The sequence below is a fragment of the Oryctolagus cuniculus genome, chromosome 9 (assembly GCF_964237555.1).
Source record: "Oryctolagus cuniculus chromosome 9, mOryCun1.1, whole genome shotgun sequence".
NCBI lineage: Eukaryota > Metazoa > Chordata > Mammalia > Lagomorpha > Leporidae > Oryctolagus > Oryctolagus cuniculus.
In genome coordinates, this window is record NC_091440.1 from 103,771,375 (window position 1) to 103,798,906 (window position 27,532).

At 46.6% G+C, this 27,532-nt stretch overlaps 1 protein-coding gene and 1 pseudogene across 6 annotated transcripts in view; one reads left to right on the forward strand and one right to left on the reverse strand.

The window, feature by feature from the left end:
- The window catches only part of ANO2 (anoctamin 2), a 387,627-nt gene that overhangs the window by 286,063 nt on the left and 74,032 nt on the right, over nt 1–27,532 (forward strand). For all 6 annotated transcript variants that reach the window (XM_070049342.1, XM_070049346.1, XM_070049344.1 and 3 more), the window contains one exon: nt 15,838–15,912. In XM_070049342.1, coding sequence (XP_069905443.1) covers nt 15,838–15,912 — 75 coding nt within the window. The remainder of the gene's footprint in view (nt 1–15,837; nt 15,913–27,532) is intronic.
- On the reverse strand, nt 23,844–24,479 carry LOC108177039 (cleavage and polyadenylation specificity factor subunit 5 pseudogene; annotated as a pseudogene).

The window sequence follows — 27,532 nt, forward strand, 5'->3', positions numbered from 1 at the left end:
AAAAGAAATTATCAATTCCCAACTTGACTCTCACTGGGATTAAACATGACAATAGGTCTGATCTGATTTCATCATCATTTAAAAAATCATCTATTATTTTTCACTTTATGTTTCTGTGTGGGAGCAAACTGTTGAAATGTTTACTTAATGTATGCTAAACTGATCTTCTGTATATAAAGAGCATCGAAAATGAATCCTCATGTGAATGGAAGGGGAGAGGGAATGGGAAAGAGGAGGGTTGCGGGTGGGAGGGACGTTATGGGGGGGAAGCCATTGTAATCCATAAGCCGTATTTTGGAAATTTATATTCATTAAATAAAAGTTAAAAAAAAAACCTTTAATGGAAAAAAAAATTCCCATCTCATGAAGTTGCTGTGAGGAATAAATTACATCAGGTCTGTAAAGAATCCTGAAAAGTACCTGTAATCTAGAAAGTACAAGATAAATGATGATGAGCAGGTAGATGGTTGGAACAACCAACCTTGGACCAATGTCTTAGCTAGGCAAGGTCATTGTTCTAGGGCCACACCTAGACCTCCAGGCATGAGCTTGTGTGTGTTTGCACACATGCATGTGTACACATGCATACAGGCACATGCAAACACACATGCATGAATGTTCCTGAGTCTTTCCCAATGGCACAAACATCAGGAGTTCTTCCATCATGTACCCATCATATCCTGCCCATGGCTATACCACAACAACTACTCCTTTGCACTGTGACTGTTTAATAACTCATGACACTGAGAGTCCTGAAACACGGCTGATGCATTATCAAATCATTGTCAAAACTACTCCTCAGTTCCTCTTCTCAGTTGCCTGGGCCAGCAGGGCTACTGCACTAGTGGTATCTGAGAGGCCTGACCTAGCCAATCTATTAATGGATCTTAACCTCTCTTGGAGGTCAGAACTATCTCCTCTGAACTCAGCAGTAACTAGAGAGCTGGAGGGGCTGATGTGTCAAGGCTGGTGTATGGAGTGGTATTGCAGGACAGGGCTTTGGACTCCGGGGCTTGGGCTACAGGCCCTTCCCTTCCTCATCCCACAGGATGTGTGCTTGCACTTGTGTGTGCTCAGCTGGTGCACTGCAGGAGAGCAGGGCGGGGGCAGGGGTGGGAGCCAGTTGATGAGCTGGGCCAGCAAGGCCACTGACATGATGGATTCTGTGTTGACCCTCTGTGCGTGAGGGGCTTGCCTCCCTGGTCCTTTCTACTCTGGGAGAGCCTCTTGGAGAATCTGTCCCCAGAGGGAAAAGCTACAGGAATAGGAGCAAAACCAGCAGGGCAAGGGTGAGCCTGAAAGAACGGAACTCCCCAAAGTGGGCTGAACCTCAGTATTGCCTGGGGAGCATTTTCAAATAGATGCTTTCACCCCCAAGGTTCCATGGTAGTGGGTCTGGGGAAGGGACAGGAGTTTTTAAAAGCCTCCTAAGTGATTCCAATGGTCAGCGAATGTGGGATCCAGTGGCACTGCCTCAAGTGTTGTGTTCCAACCTTAGCCTCCCACTGTGGCAGCCTCACTTCTTTGTGGCTGAAGTCTCCTCTGGATGCTGAGGCCCCAGAGCCATTCCTTTCATTTTCTCTGGCTCAAGACCTGATATCAGGGCTCCCAGTCAGCCTCCATAAGGTATGGGCATCCTATAGAATGTCTCTGTAGTACAGAGCGGTAAGGACAGGAACACATCGCCATTGATTTCCTGACATATTTACCTGCCAGCAAAACGAATTATGGGCACCAGGAAGACTGAGCTTGAAGCAAATAGAATAATGGGGTCTGGCATTGTGTTGTGGCAGGTTAAGCCAATGCCTGCAATGCCAGCATCCCATATCTGAATTCTGGTTTGAGTTCCAGTTGCTCCATTTTCAATCCAGCTCCCTGCTAATGTGCCTGGGAGAGCAGTGGAGAATGGCTGAAGTAGTTGGGCCCCTGCCACCCATGTAGAGACCTGGATGGAGTTTCAGGATCCTGGCTTTGGCCTGGCACAGCTGGGGTCATGGTGGCCATTTAGTGAGTGAACCAATGGATGGATGAGATCACTCTCTTTCTTTCTCTCTCTCTCTTTTGCTGCCCCCCCCATTTCTCTGCCTTTCAAATAAATAAATGAATCTCTAAAGGAGAATGGAAAACAGAATGAGGGGAGATTTCATGAAAAACTTCCAAGTCTGTAAACAAATGAACTACAGATGACTTTATTTTTGTATGACTAGAATAAGGAAAGGGACCCATGTCAAACTGGAGGCTTGCAGGTTTAAATAAGAAAGATTGTAGGACCTAAAGGAGTAAGAAACACTAGGAGGAAGAGCTGCAAGTGGCTGCAGGGCCCTTGTGGTCCAGGCCTTCATCATGAGTACAGGGTGGCTTATAGCCCACTCTCCTCCAGGCACTAGGGTAGCTCAGGTCCAGGCAGGTGTCACTCACAGACAAAAACTCTTCATCGCACAGCATGCGAGAAAAGCTATCTGTATCCACACACACCTGTGGAACCACAGCTGACTATTTCTCTTAACGTGTTGGAAGGATCTGGTGAATCTTTGCATTCTGCCCTTTGTGAGAGATTGACACTGGCATGTAGCGCAACGTAGAAGCACAACATCGCTTTGCGGCCTCTTCCCACATGGAACTGGATTTGACTCATCCAGGGACCAAAGACTCAATCCCATCCCTTACGAGCCCTGAGCACTGCTGAAATGGATGGGTGAGGTGACTGTTTCCAAACTGCTATGCACCAAGTCTTGCATGCAAATGAATCTCCCGGGCCAGGATGATCTAAATCCCCCGGCTTCCACTCAACAAGAGCCAGGACTCCCTGCCTTCATGGAGCTTGAGTTTCCTAAAGGAGACAGATAGGAAACAAATCATTGAACAGGCAAATCATTGAGCAAAATGGCTCAATCTTTATGGAAAGCAGTGTGGTGATTCCTCAGAAAACCAAGCATAGATCTACCATATGAGCCAGCTATCCCACTCTTGGTAATACAGACTAAGGAAATGATGGCAGCAGCTGAGAGAGCTACCTGCACTCCCATGTTTATAGCAGCTGAGTTCACAAAAGCAAAGATATGGCTGTCAACCCAGATGTCCACCAACTGATGATTGGGTAAAGAAAGTATGGTGTATACACATGATGGAATACTACTCAGCTGTAAAAAGAATGAAATCCTGACATTTGCAACAAAATGGACGGAACTGGAGGTCATTATGCTAAGTGAAATAAGCCAGACCCAGAGAGACAGGCGTCACATTTTTTTATTTGTGGAGGTTAATGTATGGAATATAAAAGTTGTGTGGGTGTCATGTCATTGGGCATTTAGTTATAAAGTGATGATACACTCTTTGTTCCCTACTTTATGATCATTGTCATGAATCCCTCACTCCATGAAATTAATACCTCTGTTTTCAAGAAAAATAGTAAACATATGTATGTATATAATATCTACATTTGAAGTGAATGTGGCAAAATGTCAAAAAGTTGTAAAACAGTGATAATTTGAAAAAGAGTGATGAGTGTTGCGATAGAAAATAGCAAGGCCACGGAATGGACTAGGGGACTGATGAAGCCCTCCTGGGAGGGGCATGCTGGGACTGAGAAGACTGGGGTGAGAGGCGGGCCCAGCAGGGTAGCGAGGCAGGAGAGGGGACATACCCAGGTCTCTCAGTGGGGAAACTTGTAAGTCTGAAGAGCAGAAGGAGGCCAGTGTGGCAGAAACGCAGAGAGCAAAGGAGTGCGTGGAAGGAGATGAAGTCCGAGAGGAGCCAGAGCCCAGATCTTGTTAAACCTTGCAGTCCACATTGCTGAGTTTAGATTCCAAGTTCACGGTCATTTGGCTTATGATGTTTGTGTGATGTTCTAGATAAGGATTAAGGGTTCATACTTATGGTGCTAGTGGGGAGTGCCAATGGCTTCAGCCCAGCCATCTCCTTTTACAGGCAGGGAGACCTGGAAGGGATAAGGCCTTGCCTGCTGCAGACTCCCACACTAGCAGCAGCCCACCCAAGACTCATTTTACCACCAGCACAACAGTGAGGCATTTCCCTCTAAGAGATTGCATGGAGAAGGGCCATCTCCAACTGGCATCCAGGCAAGGCACACGATGGAATAGCTGGGACGGGGGGAGTGGAGGAGGAGGAGCCATGCCCAGCACTGGAGCCCAGAGAGGACAAGCCAGCCAGCTGAGAAACCACGAGGGTGAACAGCAAGCTCCCTGGGGAACCAGAGGGAGCAGAGTAAGTGGGCTGGGCCTCAGAGGAGAGAGGGAGCTGGAGTGTTTCTCTGAGTCTGCTGGGAAAACCAGGCAGTGGGAGGAATAATGTTTTCCGTTTTAGCCACAAATTACACTGGGCTGTGGGCATGCCTGTGGACGTCGGTGCCATGCCACGTGACTGCTCCAGGCCCCTTGGCCAAGTTTTCCTCCTAAACTGAAGCCCTGTCCCTGAAACGTTCCCTGCCTCTCGAAGGCCCTGGGAGTCAGTCAGAGGTGAGGCCACCAGCTGAGGGGAAAGACCTGGCAGCACAGCCCCAGAGTGGTCGCGTGTGCTTGGGTGGAGCGAGCCCCAACCTGGGCTGATGCTGTGGGCAGCTCACACTCAGCATAGAGAGTGCAGCGCTGGCCTCACTCTCCTGTCAGGCTCTGAAGGCTCTCTGGACAAGGAGGTATTTTAGGAAAGAGAGGTGGTTGTGGGGGGGGGATCCCTGATGCTAGAATAGGTTTTGTTTGTGGGGGCTCTGGCCAAGGGGAGAGTGGGACCAGCTGGTGGACAAGGTCACGCAGGACAGTTGTATGGCTTTGGAGAAAGAAGAGCAGCCCCTGGGTCTGTGCTGTAGAAACACTGGACTTGGGCTTCCTTGTAACTTTGACAAAGTAACTACATTAATGTGTCCCAGGTCTCCCATATGGATGGCAGGGACCCAAGGACTTGAGCCATCTGCTGCCTTCCAAGGTGTACATGAGCATGGACTGAGAAGTGGAGCTGGGATTTGAACCCAGGATGCATATGTCCCAAGCAGCATGGTAACCATTGCACCAAACACCTGTCCTAGGCACTTTTGTTCCTGGGAGGACACTGGAGCCAACTACTGCCATTTGACCCCCTTTGCAGACACAGTTGAACCTGGGACAAGCCTTCCACCTGATGCCCCCTTTATGTCAGTCTCCCAGACCTACCCTCTCTGGGGCCTCTTGTCCTGCACAGCTCTCATCTGTCATGCAATTTAACCAGTCTGGTTTACCCAAGTCATTGTGGGAAGCAGGTCATTCCCTGAGGTCATTTCCTTCAGAAACCATATCCAGACACTGCCCACCCTTCTCATACCCCTGTTCCTCCTGGAATTGTCTCTGACTAGAAGGTTCTGGCTTCAGTCAACTCCACGTCAGCAGAGGAACCCCCACCTGCTGCTGGTTGAATCCTCTGTCCCAGAAAATCAAGATAGACAAATGAAGAGCAGCTGTCCATCGGATTCCCACTTAGCATTGGCAACCATGAATTCTGATAGTGTCTATGGCGTGCTCTGCCTCTTACAGAAAGCGGGACCTAGGTGAGGCTAGTTAAACATCCCCAAGATTCTTTTCAAAGTGGAGACCCATTAACCTGCTGTGGCAACATTAATTGAGAAAATATTCATCGATCCTACCTGACCCTATACTTAGATACCAGAAATATGGAGATGAATAAAACATGGCCTCTGCTCTCCCCGGATGCAGTCCATGCAGGGGAAAGACTAAAACGTCAGTGGCCTCAGTGGAAGGGAATGAGCCTAGCGATGCATGAACTAAGGCATCAGGAAAAGCCATGGAGGTGCAGGCAGGGCGGGAGAATGTTGAAGGTGGCGGCTCCCCAGGACGTGGGGTTGATTGAAGCTGGGCCGAGGGAGGAAGTAGCTCAGGTTGATGTCTCTGTTTCAGGCTTTGCCTGCTCAAAGGGTCGTGGTTCAGTTCACTGAGTTAGGATATACAAAGGAGGTTTAAGGGAGAAGCTCATTCATTATTCTGGATGTGTGGGCCTAGAACATTCCCCTGCAGATGAACGAATGAGTTTGGAGCACAGAAGAGAGGTCTGGGCTGGTGACATGAATTGGAGAGCCCTTGACAGGTGCGTAGTCCATAGAGCTGTGATTTTAGCAGGGGGGTGCCAGTACTAAACTCGGCTACAACCCTGCGTTCCTGCTAGCTTGCTAGGAAAGCAAATCACAGCGGCTCTCTCCCCTTCCCCCCCCCCCCATCATCTTCCTCATCGTCTACAGTCCTGGGTTTGATCTCATCATTCCTCAGAGACTTCTTCATACAGATCACGCATTACCTTAATGGTAAATTCTTGGGGTTTTATTTTATTTTTATTGGTATATAATTGTTATGCATGTTAAGGGTACAATATGATATTTTGAAACACATATACATAGTGTAATGATCAAATCAGAGTAATAAGCATATCTGTAACCTTATACATTTATCGGTTTTTGTGGTGCAGACATTCAAAATCTTCTTTTCCAGGTTTTGTGAAATACACACTACATTGTTGTCAGCTGCAGTCAGCCTATTGTGTAATAGAGCACCGGGATTCATTCCTCCTCTCTAACTGTAACTGTGCCTGTTTAGCAACCCCTTCCCACCCCTTCTTCCTCCACCCTCCCACCCCCAGCCTTTGGTAACCACAATTTTACTCTCAATTTCTATGAGATCAGCTTTTTTAGATTCCACATATGAGGGGAATCATGTGGTGGTTGGCTTTCTGTGCCTGCTTTATTTCACTTAACCTAATGTCCGCCTAATATCCATGGTGGTGCAAATGACAGGATTCTATCCTTTTTAGTGGCTGAATAATATTCCCTTGTGTGTATACACATTTTCTTTATGCATTCACCCGTTGGTGGACGCTTACTGGCAAACTAATGGGTGTTTGCTGCTCTGAACTGACTTGATCTCTCTGCAAAGAAGCCCTGTGCCACCTCCTTGGAGCTTCTCTCCTGGACTTTGGTAGCGCTCCTCTCTCCTGGTTTCCCTGGTCCGTGCAGTTTTTAGATGCAGAGCTCTGCAGAGTAGCCTCACCTGGGAGGCTGTGGAGTTCAGGGCACCAGACTCAGACACTTACGATTCCAGAATTGCAGCTTCTTAACTTGTGAGCAAGTTCCTCAACTTCCTGGACCCTCCAGTTCCCCCAGCTGTAGCACGGGGACCATAGCTGCCACTTGAAGGGCGTGCGGCAAGCATTAAATAGGATACTCCAAGGCACTTAGCTGGTTGTCAGGTACTTCATGAGCAACTCAACAGTGGTAGTTCTCACTGCTTGGTGTGTCCTTACTCTGAATGACAATACCCAGCCAAAAGCATGACCCAGACGACACGTGAGGGATCTGGCCTGAACAGAACAGGGAAACAAACAGAAAGGAGCTAATTGTTGGGAAAAAACAAGGAGTGATTAAGCAAGTGGAAGTAAGCGTGTAGGAGTGGTATAGCAATAGGAAGTGAGGAGTTCTTGGTATCAGTGTTACTTGGATTCCCACCCCAAAACAACCACACATACCTTATCTTTAGGCTGTATTCCCCCATGAACCTTTTTGAGTACCCTACCATGTGTTATCTCAACACTTTTGCATGTGGCTATTTCTCTGGAATACCCTCTCTCTTGTCATCCTGGAAAATTCTTACCATTCCCTAATCAGAAACAAACATCTCCCCATCTTTGAAGTCTCCCCTTTTCCCATTGGCCAGTAGTCACTCCCTCCTCAGTGTGACCCTGCCCCTTGCATGTGTCAGAGTGAATTACAATGTTTCTTCATCCTCTGCTTCTTCTACTACTGGTGCTGTTCCATCAGGGCAAAGAGTGTGAGCTCTTCTGTTTAATGCTTGGCACCTGTTTGATGCTCAGTGAATGCTGTCTCTAGGGGAACACAGAACTTGTCATGTTCCAAGGATGGTCCCATATGGGCCTCACACATTCAGTGATCAGCAGGGAGTGCTTACCAGTTGTCACGTTAGAGAAGAAGCTATGGGGCCACAGGTAAATCAAATAATGTGCCCCAGGTTGCTCAGCTAAGGAAGAGGCGGAAGCAGGGATTGAAGTCCAGGTCTTGTGTTGACAAATCCCTGGGGTTTTGCCCTGTCTTTCACACTACCCCGGAAGGTCTTTGAGAACGAGGCTTACTGTTTGAAAATTCTAACGGGAAGCTGTCTGGCCCTGTTCTTGACCCTCTTATTTTGACTGACTGTGCTGAGACAGGTGGTGAAGATGAACCCACCAGTGGCAATGACGGCACTTGGCTTCCTGCCCTTCCTAGGTTTCCTCGGACAAAAGGGCCACAGCCTGCTTCCTTTGAAGCCCCAACCCAGTCCCAGACCAGACGTGATGTTTGCTGATGGCTTGGCATGGAGCATCATCCTGTCTTTCTGTTTTTGTTTTCTGAAGGTTTGGTGTAAGCTGTGCTGGCCTATCATGGGTGTGATCGGGTTTCTCTTCTCTGAAGTCCTCCCTTATGTAGATTAAAAATATAAAAATTCCAGGGCCAGCGATGTGGTTCAGTGGGTTAAGCAACCCCTTGCAACACTGGCATCCCATATCAGGGCACTGGTTCAAGTTCCAGCTACTCCTCTTCAATCCAGCTCCCTGCTAATGTGCCTGAGAAAGCAGCAGAAAATGGCCCTCAGTACTTGGGTCTCTGCTACCCAGCTGGGAGACCAGGATGGAACTCCTGCCTCTTGGTTTTGATCTGCCCAAACCCTGGCTGTTGGAGACATCTAGGAAGTGAACCAGCAGGTGGATGACCTCTTTCTATCTCTTGTCACTCTGTCTTTCAAATAAATAAACAAATAGTAGGAAAAAAAATCCATATTCAAACTTAGGAATTTGGATAATAGGTACCAGGACAGAGATAGAGTGAGGGAATAAGTCCCTAGTGTTACACAGCATAGTTGGGTAACTATAGTTCACAATGACCAAGTATGTATTTTAGCAGCAATTAGAAGGAGTTCCTGGTCTCCAGTCATGAAGCAATGTCATAGAAGGGGAATTGTTGATTACTCTTATTTGATCAGTACACACGGTATACATGTATTGCAGTGCTGTAAAAAAAAACATAAATATGTACAATTAGGTTAATTAAAAAAATTCAAAGCAGGAAAAAAAAAACCCTTGGGAGAATCAGTAGATACTGCCTCCTCTACAGTTGGAGTATGACTGTACTCTCCTCCCCCGAATGTGAGAACTCAGTGACTTTCTCTTAAATAGTGATGGCTAGAAAGGAGCAAAGGATACCTTACAACAGAGAAGTCTGACCAACAAACCCTACCTTCACCTGGAGACCAAGGCTAAGTTGTTTTTCTTTTTTCCTATTTAATTCTGTCCACTATATTTTTTTCATTTTCATTAATGTAAAGAGAACAGATTTCATAGGTACAGTTCTGAGAAAATAACCACACTTCCCTCCCTCTCCACTCCCGTCCCCATCTCCCTCCTTCCCCACTTCTTTTCTTTTCATTAATGTTTGCAAAGAGATCATTTTAATCCATTCTATAATCACAGGCTTAACTTATCACCAATCATAATATTCAACAAGTTAAAAGTAAGAAGACCACAGTTCCACAGAGGTATAAACAATGGCTAAAAACAATAATATCACAAGATGCCCATTTCATTTCTATACTTTTTTAATATTCTCTATTAACTGCCACATATGAGAGAAAACATATGATATTTGTGCTTTTCAGACTGGCTTATTTCACTAAGCATAGTGATTTTCAGTTGCATCCATTTTGTTGCAAATGACAAGATTCCATTCTTGCTTATGGCTGAGTAGTACGCCATAGTATATATTTACCATGTTTTCTTTATTCAGTCATCAGCTGATGGGCATCTGGATTGATTCCAAATCTTAGCTATTGTGAATTGAGGTGCAATAAACATGGGGATACAGATAACCCTTTCATATGTTGATTTCATTTCTTTTGGGTAAATTCCCAGCAGTGTGATGGCTTTATACCCACTGCGCCACAACACCAGCCTCCACATTCTAATATTGAAGTGTTGTGTTCCTTTTAGGGAGTCATGCTGTCTTCCTTGTTCATGTTTCTTATATTTCTGCATTCATTTTTAGGCATTTGTAGAAACACTTGCTGGTTTTCTCCTCTGATGGCTTTTGTCTTTGAGATATGCTTCTGTGGCTTAGTGGAGTGCCTGCTGCTTCAGTGGCTATCCAGAGCTGTGTGCTGGGTGGGGCTAGGCTCTGGTCTGTGCTTGAGGCTGGGGCAGGAGTCCAGGGTGACACCCACATTGGGCATGGTAGACCTCTATTGTCAGCAGGGGGTAGGGTCTGATCATGTCTGCTGCATGACCACAGCCTCACCTCCTTTCTGCCAAGGTGTCCCATACCCAGGGTTATCCCACAGTGGCTACAGAGCCCATGCACACTGGCTCATGAACCACAGAAAGGATCTGTGTGGTCTTCAGGGTGAGCGTGAAACCCTCCCTCCACAGTGATACACCCCAGGCGCTCGGGGAACTCTGAGCTCCTGAAACCAGACAGAGTGGTTGCCCAGAGGCCCAGCTACACCCCAAACCTTATCACACAGTCACAGAATTCCCACAGTCATAGTGCACAAGGCTGCCACAGTCATAGGGAGCAGGGGATCCACTCTTAGCCCCATTCATGGAGAGCACTGGGGTGCTCCCAGAGCCAGCTGCCTGTGGGTGCTCCATCTTGGCAGTTAGAGTTTGGGTGCCTGTGATAGAGTGTGGGGAGGGGAGTGACTCACAATCCTAAGTGGACACCCCAGCTCCTGTGAACCCTCCCAGGGAAGACTCCAAAGTCAGTGGGGACCCCAGCTGTGTCCCCACTTGCTGCTGTGTGTTTGTACGGTCCACTCCGCTCCATGGCCTCTCTCCTTCTGTAGAATTTCCACTGCAAACTTCTCTTCAGTTCTCCCCTGGGAATGCAGTTACTCTGCTTTTCTTCTGTTAATCTTCCTGTGAGCGAACTCCACACGTCATTTCCCTATTAGGCTGTCCTGGATTCTTCTGCAGAATACTCTTTTTCAGTAACGTGGCTTCCATCCCACAAACTCTGACTTGCTCCCTCAGCAAGTTCACACCTGCATTTGCCCAAGTGAAATGAAACCCATGTTTACCCCAAAGCCAGGGCACACATACAATGGCTTTGTTCATAATCGCCAAAACTGGAAATAATCTCCAAACCTTGAACCAGTGGGGAGATAAATGAACTGTGGTATAGCAATAAAATGGAGTACTGCTTTGCAATAAAAAGGAACAAACTGCTGAGATACATAGCAGTGTAGATGAATTTCATGCCCTTTACTAAGTCAAAAAATTCCCATTCACTCTGTGAATCCATGTATGTAACATTTTGGAAAAGGCACAACTAGAGGGACAGAAAAAGAGATCTTGCAGCTTTCTGGGGATTGAGAGGGAAGACAGATCACTGAAGGGGAATGACAGGTTGTTGGGAAGTGACCCCATTGTTCTGTATCTTGATAGTCATTGTGGCTACCTGACTCTGTATGTTTATTAAAGCTCACAGGGCTGCCCACTCATGAAGGTGAATTTTACCATACATAAATTATACCTTAATTAAAAAATTAAAATCTGGAGGGATGATCACCATTTTTCAGAATGATTCCCTAAGGGATTTGTTTTATTTGCAACTATTGTCTTTCCCATGATTTCCTTAGCCTAAGGGCTGTTGTATGGATTCCATGTGAATGTCATCGTGCTATCTGTTGTTTGAAGATTCGGAAGTGGGAACCAAAGGCCAGGGACATAGACACAGAGGGCAGACAGAGAAGCAAGCACAGGCGACAGGTAGGCTCCTTCTCAACAATGGTGACATTAGCTAAGTGCATCATAATCGCCTGAGTTGATCAGCGTGTAATTTTTATGACAGCTTAGAATTTACAATGCTCTCTCAGGTGCATTCACTCAGGGGATCCACACAGCACCTCTCTGCTACTTCAGAGCCACTAGTGTTGTCATCTCCATTTTAAAAGGAGAAAGATGTGCTAGTAGTTCTTACCTCCTCTGTGTGTCTGCACTTCCTTGGCCCTCTCCAGAGGTTGGCTGATTTAAATAGCATGGTCATGTGGTGTGATAGCTATAATAATTATGGATTTTACAGATATGCAATACAATTTTCTAATAGATAAGGAAACTGAGGTTCTGGGGATTTTCCACGCTCACTTCCCTAATGAGTATTAGAGCCAAGAGTTCAGAACTCACATGTTCTGGTTTCCAACCCACTTCTCCCTCTACAATCTTGTAATTGGTTCTGTGACTTTTATGCAGAGTGTATTGCAGTTAATGGGATTTTGCCATGAATCTCCACATATTTAATGTATTAGTGTATAAAGAGCTTTAACTGGGCTTCTATTATGACAGCCAGATTATTATAAATAAAGACTGCATTACTCACCGTCATCTTTCCTGGTAACTCCAGGGAAGTTGGAAGATAGTGTATAAATTTTGTGTTTCTTTTGGCTTCTTGTGTTTGCATAGTATCTGAACGTCTGAGAACTGTGTGTGTTGTTGGAAGCTATGACTTCCAGAGCAGAGAGCTCATCAACATAAACATGAGAAGGAGTGAGTTTTCAACAAACATGAAAATGTCTACATCAAAAGGAGTATGTTTCTTTAAGCTAGTTTCTTTGCAGGAACATCCAATTCAGTCGCTTTTTAGTTATGACTCATTTGTATGCAGATAGTAATGCCAGCTTCCTGATTGGTTTTAGCTCCAAAATCCGTTTCCGTGTTTCCTTGGTGGTCTCTGAGCAGGGCTGAGCCTTCTCCTTCACCGTCCTGAGTGTCTGCCACGGAGCTTGTCTATTCTAAGTGCTCAGGCAATGTTTGTAGAGTGGACCTGAACCAGCACTCAGGGATCAAAACCTTAACCAGGGTTAAGGAGTCTGCAGGAACAGACCTGCCATGCACCCTGGTAGTGTTTTCAGAATCCCTGTAGAGAGCTGTGACCCTCTGACTCAAATTTAGTTGTCCTTAACAACATCTTAAAGGGAATAAAAGATGGCTTTTATAAATAGTAGTGGGTGAATGAAACAAAGAATTAATACCAATGAAGAATGAATGGAATTCTATTCTATTTTATTTATTTATTTATTTATTTATTTATTTATTTATTTTAAGGGCAGAGTTACAGAGAGGCAGAGGGAGGTAGGGAGGGAGGGAGAGAGGGAGAGAGGGGGAGAAGGAGGGAGAGAGAGAAGGAGAGAGAGAGAGAAGAGAGAAATAGATATCTTTCATCCAATGGTTCACTTTCCAAATGACTACAACAGTCAGGCCGAAGCCAAGAGCCAGGAGATTCTTCCTGGTCTCCCATGTGGGTGCAGGGGTCCAAGCACTTGGGTCATCCTCTCCTGCTTTCCCAGGAACATTAGCAGGGAGCTGGATTGGAAGTGGACCAGCCGGGACTAGAACCGGTGGCCATATGGGCTGCAGGCAGTGGTTTTACCCACTATGCCATAGCATGAGCCCCTCTATTTCCTCTTGATATATGACCTAATTTAGAAGAATATGAATGAATCTTGTTACAATCTCATTATAAATAGACTGAGGGCCAGGAATTCAGTGTAGTTGTTAAGATATTCCATATTGGAGTGCCTGGGTTCAACTCTTGGCTCTGTTCCTGATTCCAGCTTTGTGCTTAATGCACACCTTGGCATGTATCAGGTGATGGCTCAAGTAGTCTGGTCCCTGCTACCCACGTTGGAGTCCTTGATTGAATTCCTGGCCTTTGACTTTGGCCTGGCCCAGCCCTGGCTGTTGCAGACATTATGAGCTGGTGGATTGGATATCTCTCTGCATTTCTTTTTTTGTTTGTTTTTAAGATTGATTTATTTATTTGAAAGTCAGAGTTACACAGAGAGAGAAGGAGAGGCAGAGACAGAGAGAGAGGTTTTCCATCTGTTGGTTCACGCTCCAAATAGCTGCAATGGCCGGAGCTGTGCCCATCCAAAGCCAGGAGCCAGGAGCTGCTTCTAAATCTCCCACACAGGTGCAGGGGCCCAAGGACTTGGGCCATTTTCTACTGCTATCCCAGGCCATAGCAGAGAGCTGGATCGGAAGTGGAGCAGCTGGGTCTCGAACTGCACCCATATGGGATGCCGGCACTGCAGGTGGCAGCTTTACCGGCCTCTCCGCATTTCAAATAAATAAATAAGCATTTAGAAATAAATTTCTACGCTCCCATCTACTCAGGAAGGTCACCACCTGTGGGTCCCTTGTTGTCATTGTGAGATGGAAAGTCTGATGGATAGGAGTGTAGAGGCAAGATTCTCTCACTGGATTATGAAAACCTGAACACACTTGGGTTGCTTGTTTCATCGCCTATAAACCAAAGTGCTGATTACTGACCGGTTCCAGCCTCTGCACTCAGCGCCACCACTTACGAAGCAGCTCAGCCTCATGCTCAGATCCAGCATGCATGAAAATTGCTCTTTCTTCAGGTCTCCATAGGCTCTCTCCGGAGACGACCCTCACTTCCACACTGAAGCGTGATCCTTAACCCTTTTGGTGTGGGGGTGGCATCTCAGTTTCATAAGCCTGTGAGCCCCCTGAGGATGGTGATCAGACCGACTTTTGTCTCCTGTGTGTGCCTGGCACCAAGATGTACACATAATGGACACACAAAGGGCTACTAAAAAAGTCTTTCAGGCCAAGAAAGTCCTTAGCTTACAGTACAAGCTTTCAAAGGCTAGATGGCACTGTTGCTAGAGCCAAATCAGGTGTTCTCTGAAATATCTGAGAAGGGAAGAGGAAGCAGAGCAGGGGGCCCCACAGCATTCCCGAGCTCGGTTTGATTCAGACACATTGCAGAAACGCGAGTGGGCTCACACCTGACCGGCACAGGGTACTTTGCCATGTTCTTGGCCCCTTAGCACACTTGGCTTCACAACGACCTCGGGTAGTGGGCAGGAGAGCTGTATCAATCCTGGTTTTTCAGATTGTGCTCAGAAAAACCCAAGTGTCTGAACTAAAATTACACGGTAGTCCATCAGCTGTGCTTTTGACTGTGCACACCTTTTGGCATCGCCTTACCTACCCAATGAGGGGCCTTAGAGTGTGCTGAAGGGGGGCTGTGGATAGTGGTGTGGCTGTCCCAGGAGTGTGGCCTGGGTGGACTGGGCCCAGGGTGAGAGGAGAAAGGTAGGATTCTCAGCCAAACTGATTGAGTGGGTCAGTTTGACCTGTGCCTTGAGTTGTCTGGATTTTTGGCAAAGGGGACCACCACCATTTTGGAAGAAACAAATGCTACCACATTCAGGCTCTTTGAAGCACCAAAGTTGTGGTTAATTTGTACAGTTCTTAGGATCCAAGGTGAGAAGTTGCTGTTTCTTTAAAGGATGATGTATTTATAGAATGCTGCCCTGCTTTGGGTGGTGTCTGTCATTTCTCCATTGCTTTGCCGTGTTCACATGTTTTTCCTTAAAACAGAACAAGAAAATAAAAACAGAACAAAACAAAACTGTCCTGTGTAGGAGGCAGGGCATGTGCCACTATTGTACCCATTTTACAGATGAGAAAATAGAGTGCCAGAAATGTTAAGAGATATGTCTAAGTGTACATAGCTGATAGTGACCGAACTAAAACTTCAGCCTACTGTCAGGCTGGAGTCAAATCTTGTCCTCTTTTCCTTGTAGTTTTTCCCAAGTTACATCAGCCTATCTAAAAATTAAAAAATTTCAGAGCTGTTGTTGATATGGAGGGAAGGCTTCAGTGATTCTACAAAGCAACAAATGATTAATGATATGTAAATTTATGCAAAATTGAGAACACATTAATGTCTGCTCTTTAGGTTTTCTGATCGTCTCTACTCTTGTTTCTCCCCAGGATGATGAAGATAAACTGACCTGGAAAGATCGTTTCCCAGGTTACTTGATGAACTTTGCTTCCATCTTGTTCATGGTAATTGACCTGCAGGATCCTGATTGTGACTGTGTGTGCACCTGCTATGTGAGTGCTATGGGAATAAGGAGGGACCAGGAAAGGTGCAGCCGCAGCCCTGCAGGGAGGAGCAGGTCATCTCTGAGAGTGAGGCGTTGATCACACGTGTTTCACATTGGAACCTCTAGGGAGTGGCTTGAACACTGGGGCCTGGGGATATTCATCCATGGAGGATGGTAGCAGCATTGTGACGGCCTGTTTGGGCTGTGGGGTGGCTGTCTCTGGTGGCTTGTGGAGTAGAACAGCATCCTGAAGCCATGGGAGACAGGTGGTAGGGGCTCTGAAAGTCTGATTCTCCAGCTCCTCAATGGTCCTGTGTGTATTTCCTTGTGTTCTACCCAGGAGTTTGGTAGAGGTTTTTTGCAAGAGTCGGAATTTTCAGCTGTGTCAGGGAAAGCTGAGCGAGGAGTCTGCGATTCGTATTTGAGCCAGATTGATGAAATAGGAGCAGGTCATCCTTGGGAGCCAGGATGAGCAACTCAACAATGACTGAAGCTAGAAGCCCCCTGGTAATGTTAACAGAAAATCAGAAGACTGGGTTAGGCTCACTAACACATCCATAGCTCTTTATATGGAGAGATTCCTTGTGGTATTTAGTATTCAAGGCTGGGGGTTCTGTTTCACAAAAGTTAATGTGGATTTAAGAGCTGAGAGCATTTCTTTCTTAAACATTTAAAAACTTATTTTCATTATATTTAAAAGGCAGAGAGACAGAGAAAGACAGATAGACAGGAGATTCTTACATTCGCTGGTTCATTCCCCAAATGCCCACAACAGCCAGAGTTGGACCAGGCCAAAGCCAGGAGCAAGGAACTCAGTTCACATCTCCCATATGAATGGCAGGGACCCAAGCACTTGAGACATCACCTGCTGCTACCCAAGGTGCACATTAAAAGGAAGAGCCATTGGCAGTGGAGTAGCTGGAACTCAAACCAGACACTTGGATATGGGATGCAGGCATCCCAGGTGATGACTTAACTGCTCAGTGTATTTCTAAGCAGGACTGTATACTACTTGTAGGGTGGAAGAGGAATTCCTTGTCCTGAGAATTGGGCCTATTACCCAGAAGAACCTCTGCCCCTACTGTAGGATACAGCTGCCCTTGTTTTCCATCATGACCTTGGAGGACAGCAGTCATGTTCTCTGCTGAAAGACTTAGCATGGAAAGACGTGAAGACAACCATCTACGTCAGCTCCTCACATTGCACCTGAAATACAGAGTTAGTGAGTGCCTCCCCAAAAGCTTAGCAGTCTCAATTTGTTTTCTTCTGGTTGCTCCACGAGCACAAAGCACGTCGAACTTTTTCGAGAAGATGGTGGGCTGCCATGTGTGAGGCTGGAATGATGTGAAGTTTAATTTAGCACTTCAAAGCCTCCCACAGGGTGCATATTGTTGTCCAGGAGCTTATTCATTCATTCAGGAAATATTTAATGAGTGCAGCTATGTGCTTGACACTATTCTTAGGCACTGGGGTTACAGCAGAAAGCAAAACAAAATAATCCCTCCCTTACCAAGTCTGTCTTTTATATCCAGAAGCGGTGAGTTTTAGAATATTTGTAATGTTTAATTTTGCTGAAATGAACCCAAAAATCAGATAAATATATTTTTCAGTCTTCTTAAAGCCTTTGAAGGGCTGTTGGGACAGTCAGTGACATTCTGCTAAAATCCAAAGGAAAATAGGAAACAAGTGGTTGGGCACAAATACTGCTTTTACCCAGAGGGTATCTTCCCATCTAGGCAAACTTGAGCTTTGGTTTGGGATTTTATGGGAACAAGAAGGACAGTAATCAGGGATAATGGCTGGCTCCAAGTGGGGACTCTAACCAGAAGTCAGAACTCCAAAGTGCTACACTGTCAGACCAGATGGAATGGAGCTAACCCCCTCCACCCACCCACCGGCTTCCCACTTAGGGCACTGCAGACAAAACCGTATGTTTCCAAATAGAAGAAAGGAAAACAGACATAGAATCCTGTCCCTGAGAAGTGGCCGTGGGCAGCCGCCACTGTGGGTTTCCAGCCCGGATCATCTCATGAGAGAGGACCCGGGGAATTCAGGCTATGAACTTGGCCCAGGGCCAGTGGTGTTGCCAGGTGCCTGGCAGAGCAGGTATGCTTACAAGTCAGATCATGTGCTGTGGCTGTGGGATCGATAATTAGATCAGCGGAACAAGACAGAAAACGAAGGATCTCTTGCACGCACGAGGCCCTGAGGATAGGTAGGGAGAACGAAGTTCTTAATAAATGCTGATGGCCTGTTGGATGTCCTCATGGAAGGAAATAAAACTAGCTCTTTACACCATTCAAGAACACTGATTCTAGCTGTTTTTGAAATATGAGAAGTGAAGCAATAAAGTTTTTAAATATATAGGAAAAAATGTTTCCGTGACCTTGGGGGAGAGAATTTCTTTCAACTCAAGATTCCATCAGTGCCAAGAGAGAAGAATTTCTTAAACAAGATACAACAAGCATAAGTATAATAAAACATTAAGAAATTTGAGGCCAGCGTTTGGCACAGAGGGTTAAGCTGCTGCTTGCAATACCTGCATACCACATTGAGTGCTGGTTCAAGGCCCGGCTATTCCACTTCTGGTCCAGCTCCCTGCTAACGTGCCTGGGAAAGTAGTGGAGGATGGTTCAAGTGCTTGAGTCCCTGCATCCACCTGGGAGACTGAGAAAGATCTCCTGGCTTCTGGCCTTGGCCTCGCCTGTCCCCAGCCTTTGCGGCTATTTGGGGAGTGAAGCAACGGAGGGATCTCTTAACCCCCCACCCCCCGTCACTCTGCCATTCAAATAAATATCTAAAATCTTTAAAAAATAAGGCATTGAGAAGTTTAAGGTTTTTTTTTATTTATTTGACAGATAGAGTTAGACAGTGAGAGATAGAGACAGAGAGAAAGGTCTTCCTTCCATTGGTTCACTCCCCAAATGGCTGCTATGGCCGGTGCTACACTGATCTGAAGCCAGGAACCAGGTGCTTCCTCCCGATCTCCCATGCAGGTGCAGGAACCCAAACACTTGGGCCACCCTCCACTGCCTTCCCGGGCCACAGCAGAGAGCTGGACTGGAAGATGAGCAACCGGGACTAGAACCCCACATGGGATGCCAGCGCTGCAGGCGGAGGATTAACCAAGTGAGCCACGGCGCCGGCCCCAGAAGTTTCAGTATATTAAAGTGAATAATTTAAGATCATAAAAAGACTGTGAGAAGGCATCGTCAGAGTGGGAGACTGTTTATAACAAATTTAACTCATAAAGAACTAGTCTCAAAATACATAAAGAATTATAAACCAATGGAAAAGGACAACAATTCAGTAAAAACTAAAAAATAAAAAGACAGGAACAGGTATTTCACAAAAGAGGAACTCCAAATGCCCAACCAAACCACGAAAGTAATCACATTAGTAATCATGGACATTCTAATTTAAACTACACTGAAATACCATCCAGACCCAACACATAGCCTTTTATTTAAACACTGGCAGTACAAAGTGTAAGAAAAGGTGCAGCACACTGGCTGGTGGTGGTGTAAACTGGGAAGAAAGCAACAACTTTGCAGGCAGTTGGGTGTTATCTAGTCAAACTGAACATTCAACTGGAGGCCCAGAACCACCACTCCTGGGTATATTGGAAGTGGAGCTGCCGGGACTTGAACCAGCACCCATATGGTATGCCAGTGTTGCAGGCGGCAGCTTTCCCTGCTAAGCCACAGCACCACCCCTCGCCCCTACTTTATTTTTCAAATGAAGGAACAATACTGGCATGATGGGTATATACCCATCACTCCTGAGTATATGCCCCAGGAAAGTGATGTGTAGCAATGCAGGTCTAGGAATGTTTTAGGAGGTGGACATTGGGCATGGCGGCTAAGGTGATTCCTGAGAGACCCACATCGCCTATCGGAGTGCCTGGGTTTGGTCCTAGTTCCTTCGTTTTCCATCCAGTTTCCTACTAATGTGCGCTGGGAGGCATCGGATGATGAATCAAGTACTTGGGTCCCTGTTCTCCACATGGGAGACTTGGACTGAGTTCCCAGCTCCTAGCTTCAACCTGGCCCAGCCCAGTTCTTGCAGGAATTTGGGGAGTGAACTGATGAAGGATGGGCGGTCTCTCTCCCTCTCCCTCTCCCTCTCCCTCTCCCTCTCCCTCTCCCTCTCCCTCTCCCTCTCCCTCTCCCTCTCCCTCTCCCTCTCTCTCTCCCTCTCTCTCTCCCTCTCTCTCTGTCTCCCTCCCTCTCTCCTTCTTTATATATCTACCTTTCAAGTTAAGTAACAAATTTATTTTTAGAAGAATGTCTATAGAAATGCTGTTTATAAAAACCCCAACCTGGAAGCATTCCAAATGCCTTTCTGTGCCAGAATTGATTGAGCTATGCTCCATGGTCATGAAAATGAGTAAGTAGCTGTAAATATTAGCAACTTGGTGAAAAAAGTCAAAAGCATATGTAGCTTGATTCTCTTCATACACAGTTCAGAAAGAGACATATTAAACGGTATATATTTTATTTATTTTTGAATAATATTTATTTTTGAATAGTATTTATTTTTGAATAATTTATTTATTTTTGAACAGAAAGACAGGAAAGAGAGAGGGAGTGGGGAACACACTCCCATCTCTGATTCACCTTCCCAAATGGCCATGGCTCTCCTGGAGCCAAACCTGGAAGCTGAGAACCCTATCCAGGTCTCCTACATGGGTAGAAGGCACTCACCCACTTGGGCCATCACTCTGCCTCCCAGGGTACTCCTTAGCAGGAAGCTGGGGTGAGGAGCTGGAGTCAAAAAACCCAGGCAGTCTGTCCGAAGTGGAACATGGGCATTGTAATCGGAGTCTTAACTGTCCCTAAACTATATTGTTTAAGGATGCATACTACATGCTTACTACTATAAAGATAAGCTAGGAAATGATTGCACATGAGCAGAGTGGTTGGATCAAAGAGGTGGGAGACTGTGTACATGGTGGGGAGGGGGACAATCAGAGGAGCGGCCATGTTGGTCTGGGTTATGCCAGTGTTTGCTTTATTGATTAAATTGTGTGTGCATGTGTGTGCATAAAATAAATTTTTCTGTGTGTTTGCAAATAAAATTAAAAGTACACAAAATATATACATTAAATAGGTTGTTCTTGGAAGTCCTCATTAAGATGATATTTTCTTTTAAATTTGTCTTCTTTATTTGAGAAGCAGAGAGAAACACACACACACACACACACACACACACACAGAGAGAGAGAGAGAGAGAGAGAGAGAGAGAAGGAACTCCCATTTGCTGGTTCACTCTCAAAATGCCTGCAGTGGCTGGGATTAGGTTGGTTAAAGCCTGGACTCAGGAACTCAATCCAGGCCTCCCACGTAAGTGGCAGGAACATAAAAAGGTGAGTCCCAGGGCCTGCCTTGGCAGGAAGCCCGCTGAAATCATGAGTGGAGTTGGGACTCAAACCCGGGCACTCTGACATGGATGCAGGCATCTTCACAGCTATGTCAGTTGCCTGCCCCTGTGAAGTTGGCATTTTTCCAAGGATCTAGAGGAGGTAAAGGGATGTGGATATTCTGGGGGCCATCTGCTGGTGGGGGAAGCAGGTGGGGGCAGGTCCTGCGGTGGGTGGTGTCTGGTGAGTAGAGGGGCAGCAAGCAGCAGCCTCACCTGGCCGGGGCTGAGATCCTGGGGTGAGGGAAGATGGAACACATGGTGGTCAGAGGTCATGGAAGCCTATAAAACAGAGAGAAGTCAAAAATGATCCCCCACCCCCAAAGGCTGGATTAGCCCTTGCTGGGATACTGAGGGGATCTGGAGCAGCCCTTGAAGTGGATGCAAATCTGGAGTTGAGCAGAGAGATCTGAACTGGAGACCTGGCAGCTGAGGACGGTGTTTGAAGGCCTGGGATTGCCTGGGGTGGGGGGTGGAGGGGGCTCCGAATCCCAGGATGCTGCAGTGTTACTGTCGGGACACGAGGAGCAGGAGCCAGAGATGATTGAAAGGGAGTGGCCAGGGGAGGCCTGGGAGTCCCAGAAGGCCCAGAAGTATGTGCAGGGGGAGCCCGTCAGTGGTGTCAGATGCTGCTAGATGTCAGGGAAGAGGGCTGAAAGTGGAAGTGGCCCCCTGTGTGAGAGAAGACGTCGTGTCGTTGTCATCATCAACAAGAGCCCACAGATCACTGGGTCTCCACTGCAGACGTGTGGGAAGCGGCGTCAGAGACCTCCTAATCCAGACTTGAGTGCAGGAATTTTTCGTATTCAGATATGATATATAGGGGCTGGCATTGTGATGCATTGGGTTAAGCCTGCATCCCATGTTAGAATGCCAGTTCAAGTCCCTGGCTGCTCCACTTCCAATCCAGCTCCCTGCTGATGCGCCTGGGAATGCAGCAGAAGATGGCCCAAGTGCTTGGGTCCCTGCCACCATGAGGAAGACCAGGTTGGGGTTCTTGGCTTCTGGATTTGGCCTGGCCCAGCCCTGGCTGCTGTGGCCATTTGGGGAATGAACCAGAAGAATGAAAGATTGATCTCTTTCTCTCTCTTATCCTCCCTCCCACTTCTGCCTTCCAAATAAATAAATTAATAAATAAATACTGTTTTAAAAAAGAGATAATGTGTAGGGGTGCATGCTTAGCCTAGTGGTTAAGATGCCTGCATCCCACATGGGAGAACCTGGGTTCAACCCCTGACCCCAGCTCTGACTCTTGCTAATGTAGACTCTGGAAGGCAGCAGTGATTGATCTCCATGTGGGAGACCTGGGTTGAGTTCCCAGATTTGCCCAAGCCCAGCCTTGCCCTTGGCTATTATTCTCTCTCCCTCTCCCCCCACCCCCCTCATCTTCCTTCCTCCCTTACTTTCTCTCAAATAGATACAAATTTAAAAGAAATAATGTATGATTTTCCCTCTTTTTCTTAATCTCCCCTTTGCAAACTCTATCCAACTCTAAATCTTGATTAAAAAAAAAAAGCAAGATTCTATATCAGATGATCTTTCTTTGTCTGGGCTCCCCAGATGCAACCAGTAGGTGCTGAGATCTGGGCTGTGGGTAGAGTGGTGTGCGTGGGCTGAGCTCCTTTCTAGCCAGGTGTCCCAGGCTGGTCCTTGGTTAACCTCATTGGCCTGGGGTAATGATCAAGAGCATTTTTTAACCCTCAGAAGCATTCTAGACAGCAGAACAAGCCACCTGGTCTCCTTCCTCTTAGATTTTTATGATTTCTTATTTGACACTATCTTTTTGTCTTTTTTTTAAAAAACTGTTTTTTACAAAGCCCAGTCTTCTACAGAAAAAGGTTTTGGTGTCACCCTAGACTCACGGGGCTGGGAAACCTGTCTTCTGCCCAGGCCCATTTGGATATTTAAAAAAAATTTTTTTTTAATATTTTAAAAAGTGTAATGAGAAATCCTAGTTTTTCATATTAACTTTACTATTCAAACAACAGAAGGTTAAATGGGAACTTGGGGAGGCCGGCGGCATGGCTCACTAGGCTAATCCTCTGCCTGCAGCGCTGGCACCCCGGGTTCTAGTCCCTGTTGGGGCACCGGATTCTGTCCCTGTTGTTCCTCTTCCAGTCAGCTCTCTGCTGTGGCCCGGGAGTGCAGTGGAGGATGGCCCAGGTCCTTGGGCCCTGCACCTGCATCGGAGACCAGGAGGAGACACCTGGCTCCTGGCTTCGGATCAGCACAGCGCACTGGCCGCAACGCGCTGGCCATAGTGGCCACTTTGGGGGTGAACCAACGGATAAAGGAAGACCTTTCTCTCTGTCTCTCTCTCTCACTGTCTAACTCTGCCTGTCAACAAAAATGGCAACTTAGGGGAGCAGAAATAGATAAAACCAAAGCCTCTTCTGCCACATATATTTTTCTACTCTTTGTGTAGCTGTGCTCACAGACAGCTTCTCTGACTTTTCCTCTGTGCATAATTCAGTTGTATATAAAACCAAACCGGCTCAACAGCTGAGGGAGACTAGAACTGACGGGTCCATGTCCTGGACATTGCTACAGTGATTCAGCACCAGCCTGTGAGTCTAAGGGCCTGCAAACAAGGCTTCCAGAAACAGCTTCTTATGTTCCTTAGGCTTTGCAATGTGTGCAAGAGTACACAGATACTGAGGAGGTTCCAACTTCGGTCTCCACCTGGTACCAATGTCATCATCCATGACCCAGTCTTCCAGGACTCCATCTTGATGCCCTAGTAGCTCTGTCATTAAGTGTTGGGGTCTTTCAACTTAATTTTCTCCTGGGTTAAGTTCACCACCGGGTAATCTGGCGAAAGTCGTTCCCGGTTGTAGCAGAGACCCACAGGGTAGCCGGTGCCCTGTGCACTGCCTTCTCCAGTGTTCCTCATCCCACTTGCATCAGATTCTTCCCTTGTGTGCGCTGAGCTCTGGCTGCAACGTAGAGAGGTTCCTTTGTACCAAGAGTCTAACTGGTAAGAGAATAAAGCCTGATGCTGCACTCCAGGATGAGCGGCTTGGTCTGCTGCACGTACTTGCTGTGGAACTGGTTGACCCCTTGAGGCCAGCCAGTCTGCAAGCCACTGGGCAGTGCCACAGACATGCTGGCGAGCTCTGGTACTGGTGGTAAGCAAAAACGAGCAAGGGCAGATTTGTGACTCACTCAGTAGCCACCGCACGCCATTATTGTTTGGACATTTGTGACATCATTCATGGGCCATACAACATTATCAGCTTAAATTAGCTTGCTAGACATTTATTGAATTTCTAGTCCTGCCTGCAGATGCCTTGGCAGGAACAGAACAAATGATTTCATGGCCTTAATCAATCTGCGGGCTGGACATTCCCTACCCATGCTGTTGCAAAGGGAGGAGCCTGAGAGAAAGAGTTCTGGGTGATTAGGAAAGAATAATTTTTGTCATGAAATTAGGGTGGGCCCAAGCCCCCTTTGTTATAAAACCTGGTATTGCTCCTCTCATTCCCTCCTCTACCTGCTGTGGCTAAGCCTGGGCAGAAGATGCCAGGCCTCAGAGAGTAGAAGGGTTTGGGGGATGCCAGTCTGCCAGAGCAGGTAAGGATGCTTTTCATGGGTAATGAGAGCAAAGAAATACCCCAGAGCTAGTTCACCTTCACCATCATGTTGGAAGCTGGCATGGGATAATGGGTTTTCTCTTTCTTACCCAAGTACATGTGTTGAGCTGAAGTTTCTTTCCTTTATGATTTTTTAAAATTTATTTACTTGCTTATTTTGGGGGGGGGGAGAAAGAGAGAGAGAGAGAGAGAGAGAGAGAGAGAGAGAGAGAGAGAGAACTCTTACCAGCTGATTCACTCCCTGAATGCCCATCATAGAAGCCAAAACAGGGAGCCAGGAACTCGACCCAGCTTTCCCAGGTGAGTGGCAGGGACCCAGTTATTTGAGCCACCACCTGCTGCCTCCCAGGGTGTGCATTAGCAGGAAGCTGGAGTGAAGAGTGGAACCAGGACTTGAGCCCAGGCACTCCAATATGGGATGCAGGCATCCCAAACTGTCTAAATGGTTGTGCCCAATGCCCAATGCCCATGCCTGATTTCTTTCCTTTTTGAATTGACCCCTCCCCTTTATTTATTTATTTTTTATAAAGGAGGAGATGTTCAGAGACAATGTCCTTCCTCTAACATTAGGGAGCTGAGCTTCCATCCCACACCCAACACCACCACTTACCTAGACTTGTGGATGGGGAAGCCACTGTCAGAAGCCCTCCTGGTTGCTTGGACATGCAGCAACCTCTTCACTGATCCCCCTGCCTTCCCACTGCCCCATTCAGACCATAAGGACACTTTTTTTTTTTTTTCAAAGAAACCTAAGTCAACTCTTGTCATTCCTCTGCTCAGAACTTTCTCATGGCTTCCATATGAGAAGCCAACATCACTACATGGCTGACTCTTCCCTGTCACCACCCACCCTCCTCCCTCCATGCCCTTGTTTTACCTTATTCGGCTCTGCAGTGTTTTTTTTCATGCCACAGGTTCTGTATCTAGTGTTTTTCCTATTTGCTGGTTTATTGTCTATCTTTCCCCACTGGGAGACCGACACCACAAGGGCAGTGATTTCTGTTTCTTTCACTGTTGCCTCCTTGCTGCCTCTAATTGTGACTAGCACATGAAGGGTGTTTAACATATGATTTATGAATGAATGATTTAAGGGATGAATGGGCCCATTAATTGAATAGGTGCAGAAGCAGCTTATTAAGTCAAGATGAAGTTGGTAGTGTGTACTTTTTTAGTTGAGCTACTACTGTTGTGTGCTGTGCCCTGGACTGGATACTGTCTCCCTGGACACCTCACCCAATGTTGCTTCTGCTTTGTGCATTTCTACTTGCACCTCCTCCCTTTTCTGAAACATTCCTCCTTCTCCTTCTTCTTTCTTCCAAGCTTTTCCCATAGGAATGGACACAAGCTTTCTCCTTGGAGTTTTCTCTGGTGATCCCCCTGCTGTTTGCTCAGAGCATATGGAAGCTCATGAACAGAGCCCTGTGTCTCTGTCCAGCTGGGACTTGTGTGTGTGTGTGTGCGTGCACACACACAAGGGGTTTCTCAACTTCGCTTCAGAATTCAGATCTGGGAGGATGGGGAACAGGCCAGCATGCCTTCCTGTTTCTCGGTGTCAAATAGAACTCCTTGTGGCCCGGCTTCCATTGCAAATTGTTTGTCTCAGAAGTAAAGTTACAGGATTAAAATACCAAAAGCCACTGGGACCATGATAAAGTAATCCCGTGTAGGGCAGCCGTGTCCTCCAGAGCCAAGGATCAGCAGCCCTTCATTACACCGGCTGTACCCATGAGGCACCACCACTAAATGGCATAAGCCATCAAATATGGCTCAAGGCCCAGTCTCCTTTTGGCCTCATCTCCTTGTGGGAGATGGATCACAAACATGGAGTAACCCAGTGCAGAAAGTGGTCAGAAAATATTTGTTCAGTTAATAAACAAAACCACTAATGAGGCCTCAAGTGTTGGAAATAGCCCTGGGTTTAGTGCTAGCAGGCCTGAGTTGTACTCCCAGGATGGGGCTGTAGATTTTAGAATCGTAAAGCAGTGTTTGAATTCAGGATTGTCATTAATTCCCATGTACAAAAGGCATATCTTGCATGATTGCCAGAATGATTACTGCTAGGGCAGATACACACTGAATAACACAAAGCCCGTTTTATAACATAACATTGATTATATTGTGGAATGTATTGAAAACTTGTATCCAAAAAACACAACACAACACAGTGCACAGCCGAACACCAGGTGTCTCCCTTTGTGAGCTCAAAATTCAAAGTACGGTGTCTACTGATTGCACACTGTTTTTGTAATGTCGTAAAGTGGAAAATCCCGAAGTCAAATCACTGGAATATAAGGATCTGTATATAAGGTCCAAGGCTGTATGTGGATGACCCCTAACGCCTAAGGTTCTTTAATTGCTCCCAGGATTCAGGAGACCTGGGTGGTAGTACATGGCTGTGGCCTTGAGCAACCGACTTCGCTTTTCCACACTTGTTTCACCACCTTCAAGATGGTCATGGGGCTGGGAATGCTCTTGAGCCTCTGTAGCTTGAAAACTGTGAGTGGTGAGGTGGGGTGGGCACCACAGGGGGACAGGTTCAGAACCTGAGCTGTGCACGGGGATAGA